General features: G+C 42.0%; 1 protein-coding gene across 5 annotated transcripts in view; it reads right to left on the bottom strand.

Moving 5' to 3' along the window:
• dyrk1b (dual-specificity tyrosine-(Y)-phosphorylation regulated kinase 1B) overlaps nucleotides 1-10,000 on the bottom strand; it is a 31,257-nt gene that overhangs the window by 11,193 nt on the left and 10,064 nt on the right. For 2 of the 5 annotated variants that reach the window (XM_046833432.1, XM_046833433.1), the window contains exon 1: nucleotides 4,464-5,138. The exons of the other annotated variants lie outside the window; for them this stretch is intronic. In XM_046833432.1, the coding sequence (XP_046689388.1) occupies nucleotides 4,464-4,605 (142 nt within the window). In that variant the 5' untranslated portion in view covers nucleotides 4,606-5,138. Of the gene's footprint in view, nucleotides 1-4,463; nucleotides 5,139-10,000 lie in introns of those variants that run through there. 5 annotated transcript variants of the gene reach the window in all.

Below are 10,000 nucleotides of genomic sequence, written 5' to 3'. Positions count from 1 at the left end.
ACAAAACCCACACACACACACACACACACACACACACACACACACACACACAAAACCCACACACATGCACACACACACACAAAAACACACACACACACAAGAACACACAAAAAACATGAAAACACTCACAAACACACACACACAAACACATATACACACACACACACACACACATATACACACACACAAACATACACACACAAAAACACATACACAAAAACACATACACACAAAACAAACACGCACACACACACATGAAAACACTCACACACACGAATACATACACACACACACACATGAAAACACACAAACACACACACACAGAAACACACACACACTGTACTACACACTGTACTAATAACGAGACTCACCGCAATGATGCAACATTCTGAAAAAGGGACCTGATTGTTTTTTCTACAGTTTTAAACTGTTACATTATAATCACACCCCTTAATCACTACACACTGTGGGCGTGTCCTAAATCACACCCCTTAATCACTACACACTGTGGGCGTGGCCCAAATCACACCCCTTAATCACTACACACTGTGGGCATGGCCCAAATCACACCACTTAATCACTACACACTGTGGGCGTGTCCTAAATCACAACCCTTAATCACTACACACTGAGGCGTGGCCCAAATCACACCCTTAATCACTACACTGTGGGCGTGTCCTAAATCACACCCTTAATCACTACACACTGTGGGCGTGTCCTAAATCACACCCCTTAATCACTACACACTGTGGGCGTGGCCCAAATCACACCCCTTAATCCCTACACACTGTGGGCGTGTCCTAAATCACACCCCTTAATCACTACACACTGTGGGCGTGTCCTAAATCACACCCCTTAATCACTACACACTGTGGGCGTGTCCTAAATCACACCCTTAATCACTACACACTGTGGGCGTGTCCTAAATCACACCCCTTAATCACTACACACTGTGGGCGTGGCCCAAACCACACCCCTTAATCACTACACACTGTGGGCGTGGCCCAAATCACACCCCTTAATCACTACACACTGTGGGCGGCTGGAGAGATAAACAGAAAGAAGAGTGACGTCATTTCCTGGAACGTGTCCGAGAGGTGTTGATTTGAAATAAACCGCAGGAGCAGAGTGTGGAGCGTAGTGTCTGTTCTAATATTCAGTTACAACATACCTACAATATTTATTTTCCTTTTAAATATTACAGGATTGTCATACAGCTGATCATCAACACGCCCCTGACAGCGTGTTCACATATCACCTTGGTGTTTCACCTTTGGAGTGAAAAGGGAGCAAAGGTCATTTGTACACCCACCCACCCACACCTACCCAGACACACACAGTCCAAAGTCCAGCAAGCAGCATACATCTCTTCACAACCTTCATCTTCACTTGCAGACACTAATTCTCCTGTACCCCAGTGTCTAGGGGAAGAGTGCAAGGGCACAAGAGCATCCTTTATCTGTATTTGTATGGCATCCCGTGGAAATGACACAAATTCTCTCTAAGATAAAAGCGCAGCGTGAAACCTGAAGAGTTGGAGCTCCGGGTTCATGGAGTCTCAGACGCCAGAGCCACGTCTATGTTTAAGATCGTACTCATACATCTAAAACCCTCCACACACACACACACACACACACACACACACACACACACACACACACACACAGGGCAGGCGAGACGACAGAAATAGACAACAGCAGAGAAGTCAGTTGGATACACGGATATAAATAACCACACAATAAGTGAGGGAACGATAAGCACAAGTGAAGCTGGGTTGCCAGAGTTCTTTAAAAATTCCCCATTTTATGGAATACAGATAGTATAGACAATCAGTTTACACACTTCTTTAAAAACAAAAACAAGGATTCAAGAAGGAACAAATAAATGCAACTTTTTTTTGTATTGACTACAGTGATGAAGCTACAGTTCTGAAGAAATCCTCTGATCCTCAAAAAATCCTCAGAACTTTTCTTCTTCATCGGCTTCATTTTACCTGTGACTGGATTCTAAGGTTCCACCTTCCCTACTAAATGTTACAGTCTTACGACTTAAAGATGACTGTGTGGGTGGGGCTTTGAGGACTTCTGAACAATTCTGAAAAATGCTCTCTTGATTCAAAGATGCAAATATAAACCAAACTAGTCAATAAAATAGCTGTGTGGGCGGGGCTTAGAGGATATAACCAAAATCCAGAGTTCCAAATAAAGCCATAACATGGCCATCTAACCTAAACAGAGCACATCAGGGTAGCGTGCGTGTCCCAAACCACATAAAAATCATTATTAATGTAATGGACGTGTCCCAAACCACAGCCCCTAATCGCTGTTCACAGTAGACCGGATAAATGTGTTACCTCACTAGAGCAGTGCATTGTGGGATCTTAACGGTTAGCTGGATTTTCTGAGCTGCACCTCAGGTCACTTCCTCTCCCGAACAAAACCGTTATTACCACTTCCTGTTTCCCGCAAATGTTATAAGCTCCAAAGTATGGAGCTGAAAAACCTCACGTGGACACCAAATCATATTAACCTGCGGGGTGTGTTTGCATCATCACACCTCACTGAACCTCAACGAGGACGGAGCAATGACACACTCATCCCTCAGGTCAGGTCCAACAAGGTAACGTACTCATACAGACATTTCTGATCTTCAACTTCTCATCTTCAACATGAAGCCAGGCTACGTTCCTAACCCGTTTATATACGACAGAGGTTCAGCGTAACACTATTACATTTATTACTGACATTAACCCCTGTGTGTGTGTGTGTGTGTGTGTGTGTGTGTGTGTGTGTGTGTGTGTGTGTTCAGAAAGACATTTGAAGGTGAAACAGTTACATGATGATGGAGATAGAACATTTTTTGGACAATATCACAACAGTATCGTATTGTGATATCTGGAAAAATTGCTGTAAATCCCACTATACATGATGGTAAAAATATAAAGAATATTGTATTATATATCGTGATGTGGAGCGTATCATCATATCGTTCGTGACTCAGAGGTCTGGAGGTGCTGCAAGTCTGAAAACACAATGGGTTCTGTATTTATTTATTAATTTAGAGGTTCTGCTCTTTGATTGGTTTAGGGACTTATGAACAACCTGCTCTGATTGGTCTATAGAGTTTGTATGAGTTCTCATAATTTAACGTAACTCCAGGTAATTCCTGCAATATAAAGTGATGTGGCAGATGTGATGCTGGGGTAATTCGGGGGTAAATACAGGGTAAAAAGGGTAATTAACTGAATGTTGGGCTACTTAGAAATGCTGGTATAGACTTTTGCATAAGTAAAGAGTCCACACAAATCCAACAAACATCACTTTGAGCAGTTTTTACCCAAAATGCACCGCCGAACTTCAACGCAAATCGGGGTTTAACTAATCGGATGCCGTTGAGATAAAAGTCGAAAGATTCGTTTAGTTTTCTACGAAGTGACAAGTGTGTAACTCTCGCCGTTGCTGGCCAAGCGGCCGTACGACAGGAAGTGAACTGCAGCGTGTTAGAAGTGTAATCAGGACGAGAGAAGAGCGGCGGTTCTCTCGTTTTCTCGCAGTTACGTTGCGTCTGTATTTCCATCCTGGAGCGCTCGCTTTTCTCTTCTCTGCTCTAACATTCCCAGCAACAGGATGATCATCGCTGAGCTCACAGCACAGCGCAGTGCGCATCCAGCCTGCGCAAAACACACACACACACACACACACACACACACACACACACACAAAGATCTCCGTCCATTTCTGCAGCACCGTGTCAGTCGTTCCCAGGATTGTTTGAAGGATTGAAACTAAAACAATAACGGGATGAGGAGTGCGAGTCCACAGAGGGTTTAAAGCATGTGAAAAAAACCAGGAAAGGAAAATAAATAAATAAACCTAAAGCAGGTTCTCCAAACCACCAGCTGGAAACAAGCCTTGTTTTAAAAGTTCTTTAACGTATGTGTGTGTTCAGATAAAGCAATAAAATATCATAATATACAAATAGAAATACACACACACACACACACACACACACACACACACACACACGGACAAATACACCAATCCCATAATTCTAAATGTGCAAAACTTTGAGAAACTCTGGGAAACCTTCAGGAGCATCGATAATACCTCTGCAGATAATCTTCAACATTCTAATCCAATTTCAACCCATGAGAGCTAAGAGAGAACTTTATATATATACATACATACACACACTTCGTCACCTTTCCCGTTATCGCCATAGTAACGACACGATTACTAAACCTAAAATGTTTCCATTCACACTTCACGCTCCTGATGTGCCGTGAACTGAGTCCTGTAAAAGCTACATTACAGTTATGCTAGCTAGCTACATGTAACCATGGCGAAGATCTCCAGATATTTGTAACAGACACCAGTACACGAACGTGACAGCAGAACTCTGGTGCGTTCGCAGCATCCGCTGTACAGATCGTCCCGTGCGAAAAAAACAGAGGGTGTACTAACTTTTGGAGGGCTTCTGGAGCAGGTGAGACTGCGGTACGTAGCGACTCTGATCCGAGTTGCCAATCCAGGTGTCGGTCGACAGGTTGGCGACCATTCTGTTAGAAGGCTGCGGCTTCTCCTCCACAGATGAAGTGATCACCATCGGAAAGGCTTGTGTGTGGAGCTCCTTCCAAGAATTACATCAATCAAGTTTGTTTTGTTTGATAACTAAATAAAATGTCGAAACTATCGCTTTTTTTCAGGGAAAGTCATCAGGATAATCCCATCCACGTGCTCGGGCGAATCTTTCGTATAACTGTGTGTGTGTGTGTGTGTGTGTGTGTGTGTGTGTGTGTGTGTGTGTATCCGATAGCGCTGAATTGGAACGTAAAGTTGTTGATGACAAAAGTATTCCTCGATCGCTAGCGAATTCCTGAAGTGACGACACAGATGAAAGAAAAAAAGGCACCATTCGTTACTCCCGATGCTGTTCCCGTGCTCTGTCCGTGCTTTTTCTCTTTATTACGGTAAATCTAAGGCAATAGATTGGGCTTTTAGGCAACAATGCTCATAAAAAATATAGTATACGTATTCATATTAAAACTACGACTCTGCAATATATATCTATAATCATATATACTCTGTTACATATATAGCTTATATATCTATCTATATCTACGTGTACATATATATATATATATATATATATATATATATATATATATATATATATATATATATAGCTCTGATGGTAAGGGGATGAAATTATTTGGTTACTACAGTTAGCTTTGCTCGCGCTCGCATTGTAGCTACTTTTATCTTCGTCCTCCAATACTGAGGAATCCAGTTGAAGACCAGTTTTGAGGCTGGTCAGTTTTACAGTCTGGATATCAGAGCAGCTGGAGCTGGGAGTGCTGGTGTGCTCAAGATGGGGGTAAGGGGGTGGGTGTCTTCATTTCCAATGCCAATTACCCCATCACTATCCCTATAAATAGAAAGGGCTTCTTAGGATCCGTGTGTTGCACCCTATTGAGTTAGTGAGTCCAAAGGGCAGATGGATGGCCTCGTCCCTCGGGGGTTTAACCTTGCAGCTTTAATCCTGATAGGCGGTGAGGCGAGGCGAGGAGAGGCGAGGCGTGGAGAGGGCCACTCACAGTCTACACAAAGTCCAAAGCAAAGTTCAAAGATGTCCAAAAGAAAAGCAGGGTGTCAAACCCACGACCATGTAGTGATCAGTGGATTTTATTGTGCGTGCACGAACCATGAAGAATAACTCAGCAAAGTGCACAAGTGCAGCTCTGTTCCAGGCACAAGACTAACGTTTAAGTGGAGAATCCAATCTTACTGATCCGTCTCTGAACGTTCCGGAAAAAAGAAAATCCAATTCCTGAAAAGTTTACATCAGAATTTCACTGAGAACAACAAAAAGCCTCACTTTAGTTCAACTGATCTTGTGCTCTTGGCTTTATATTTATATATATATATATATATATATATATATATATATATATATATATATATATATAGAAAACACTCCAAACGAAATCCACAGTCCAGATGTTGTTCTCTAACAGTGATAGATATTTAGAGATTGACTCGGATCTGTGCAGAGTTCATCCTGATCGCTCCACACTTCCATCCTGAGAGCTCCTCTGTTCTCCACAGCTCCTGTGCGCACTTTCCCCCGTCTCTCAGCCTCTTGTTCCACCCCAACACAACAAAGCGACACCTTCCTGGATCTCTCCGGATGATATATTTTTTAGTTTATAGCAATTTGGTTGTATATTTTCTCCGTCGAGCTGCTTGTTTCCTCCACAGCCAGGCTTTAAATTGGCGTTATTATTATTCCTTGTTGTCTATAAGCCGCTGTGGCCGGCGCTCAATCCACACCCTGTGTTGATGGACTGTACCATCTGCGCTTGAAGCGCGGGGGGAGGTGGAGGTGACACACAGCGGCCACATTCGCCCCGTGTCGTAAGCTTAGCTTTGACGCAGCAACACGCACTCTGAGAACTCGAACAAAACGAGAAACGGTGCGTTTTAAAAGAAAATGTATAATATTACAATAATAAATGTTGGCAGCATATTATAATCCCCCTTCTTAATAACTAGTAGTTGTGCCAAACGGTTCCTTTCCATTTATAGTAACTGCAGATAGAGCCCGTATTCACACAATATATATATATATATATATATATATATAGAGAGAGAGAGAGAGAGAGAGAGAGAGAGAGAGAGAGAGAGAGAGAGCTCGTATATAAAAGCACCGTGTGTATGTCACATTCACGTCTTCTACATGTATTATAATGAGGTGAATGAGCAGCAGGCTGGTGTGGATGATGAGTCGCGGGGACGGTGTCACCCCTCACCCCTGCGTCAGCGCAGTGAAAGATCAATTCTCCGTACTGAGATTGTATCGATTTGTAACCTTTATGTTATGATGAACTGGATTATCTTTATTTGGACCTTTTTTCTCTCTGCCCTTTAGAAGAGTTTGAACGAACTTTTCTGCCCCCTCGTTGAGTGTGTGCGTGTGCTAAAGCGCGCGCACGTCACCCTTCCCTTCCCTCGGCTTTTCGCTGACGCGCGTTCACGTCTCCCACCTCCTTCTCCCGGCTCACAGACAACCCCTTCCCCTCCCCTGCATTCCCGCCCGCGTGCGCGTTCGAACGTTCGAAAGCTCTTGTTGCTATCCGACGCCACGGCAGCCTGCGTGTGATTGGTCGGACGCGGGCCGCTCGACTGTTTCCATTGGTCAGAACGATATGTGGGTGGAGTGATACACCGAACGCGAGGCTGCCCCCCCACCCCCTCCCCGCTCCTCCTCCTCGGATCCTTGTTGTCTCTAAAACGCAGCACGGAGCGGAATGGCCGCCAAAATAACCCTGGACTTCAGGTAAAGTGAGCTGAGTGCTGAAGGATGGAGGAGACCAACACCACCACATCACTCTAAATTAACACAATATTAAACCATGAATACTTTAAACACCACCACATCACTCTGAACACACCTTCCCCTGCCATTGTTCATATTATATCTCACATTAACTGGATCTGATCATAATCATAATGGTTTTCCTTTTAAACTTTTTTAAGGTTAATATCTAACGGAAACTGTACACTATAAGCACAACATGCACATTGATCCATAATGTTCTTACTCTTTTACTTCATCTGTTCTCTGTCTGTATGCGTTCACAAGTCGTTTAAGTTATTTATTTGAAGATATTTAAAGATATTTATTTATCTATAGGTCTATTATCATTCTTTTTATTATTATTTTATTTTCCGGCAGATGACACATTTGACTTAATATAAATATATATATATATATATATATATATATATATATATATATATATATATATATATATATATAAATAAAATGAGCACTCAGAAGAAGAGTATTATACAGCCATTTCTCTAGAGGTGAAATGTGACTCTGTTTCAATAAATCGCGTTTGAGAAGCTCTCAGAGACACCCAGAGATTAAAAAGAAAGAAAGAAAGAAAGATTGAAATAGAAAGAAAGAAAAGGAAAAAATAAACAGAAAGAAATAAAGATTGAAATAGAAAGAAAGAAAGAAAGAAAGAAAGAAAGAAAGAAAGAAAGAAAGAAAGGAAGGAAGGAAGGAAGGAATGAAGGAAGGAAGGAGGGGAAAAAGCCAAGGCGAAGATTCCGGGACTCACGTGCCTCGCAGCGAAATTCCACCCGGCAACTACACAGTGTGCCATGGCAACAGCCTCGCCATTGGTCCCCGGCGCGTTTTGAAATGACCAATGGGAGGGCCGGAAGCGGGTGATGCGTGTTGCTAGGTAAACATGATGCAGTGGGAAGACACGGCTATAGCGGAACTTCACTGAGGAAGAAGAAGAAGAAGCTAAAGGAGCGAATTACAATTACACTGCAGGGAGGTTGTGTTTCAGCCGCACAAGTTTCAATCCCCCTCCCATTTCTTTTTTTCTTTCTTTCTTTCTTTCTTTCTTTCTTTCTTTCTTTCTTTCTTTTAACATACCTTATACACTCAGATGTGTTTGGACTCCACACGGCTTAAAATAATGTACCAGCCCCACTGACTGGCTTTTCCAGGCAACACATCATACAGCTTCCTGTATCTTTATTTCCAAGCCTCTTATCGACAGGCAGAAACGGACAGATATACATCACATACTTTCCACTGTGTCCGACAACACGAGCTTATTTAAGTCACGAGCTACAGTTCAACCTCAGAGTCCAGGAATATTTCAAACAGATAATATTCAGTCTAAAGTGCTGCTCACAAAACCCAACACAACCCCATCACCTTATATACACAACAGGAGATCAGCTAAACACAAACCACCAATATTTATTTATTTTCCAATAGAAACCACAAAAAAAAGACTTATTTTACTTGTGTAATGTTATGTAAGGATGAACACACTTGGGGCATGCTGTTACAGGAAAACAATCCACCACAGAAGTGGATTTACTGTAACACTTTTTTATTCCTTTTATGCCACAACGATTACACTTCATGATCTACTCATAAACACTGCACCATAGGTTGAATCTGTTTATAGTTAGGTGTCAGTTGCGTGTTCTCACGGCTCGTTCCTTCCCTCTTTATTGTAAACCCCTGAACGTATCAGACACTGAACTGAACACAATGCTGACACTGGAGACTCCTTCCACAGATAAACATTATACATATATATTATCTGTGTAAAGCTGCTTCGAGCGATGCTCCAGCCCTGTGAATGAGCCGTTACTATAGTAATAACGTGTTAGAGAGCATTATATGGCACTTGGCAGAGCGATGTACAGGTAGCGCAGTTACACAGCTGAGTAATTGTGGGCTAAGGGCCTTGATCAAAGCAGCGTGGTTTTGCGGGGATTTGAACCCATACACATCTTCACTGAGCTCCCACTTCCCTGGTGGTAATTAATACATAAGTGTATGACTTTAAGAGCATAGAGCGTTATAGAGAATGAATCAATACCTGATGACCAATCAGAAGCCAGGAACTGAGCATGCTACTACACAATCTGATATAATGCTGTATCAGAAAGTGATGATCGTACCACAAACTCTTGTTGGTAACTATTTCTCAGATTCATTTTTCTGACACTATATGTTTCCTTTAAAGGGGTTTGTTTTTATTCATGTTATCTTCCTTGAAAAAAAAAGGCTTTTATAACTGAAGAGTTTCCCTGTGGGATCAATAATAAAGTATTAGTAAAGTAATAGATTTAATTACCTTAACGAGAAGGTTGATAAATATTGAAATGGTATCATTAGGGTTTAGTTTATTGCTGCTAGATGAATTTGTGCACTGGTGTGTTTGTGTGTGTGAGATACAAACTTACGTTATTACTTTCTGCTGACCTACAAAAACTTCATCATTAAAATAATTTCAGAAAAAACTTATTATTAATAACCAAACAATACACACGAGACGTCTGAAACGTGTCGAAATCCAGCAAGGGTTAAGTGAATGAATGCCAAACACGGTCTGAACACAAAGTTTAAAGGTCAAAGGTCATTAGGGTTAAAGAGAGAAGGTTGTCTGCTTACA

The sequence above is a fragment of the Silurus meridionalis genome, chromosome 21 (assembly GCF_014805685.1).
Source record: "Silurus meridionalis isolate SWU-2019-XX chromosome 21, ASM1480568v1, whole genome shotgun sequence".
Classification (NCBI taxonomy): Eukaryota; Metazoa; Chordata; class Actinopteri; order Siluriformes; family Siluridae; genus Silurus; species Silurus meridionalis.
The sequence above is the reverse complement of the archived record's forward strand: the minus strand, read 5'-3'. Positions and strand labels throughout refer to the sequence as shown.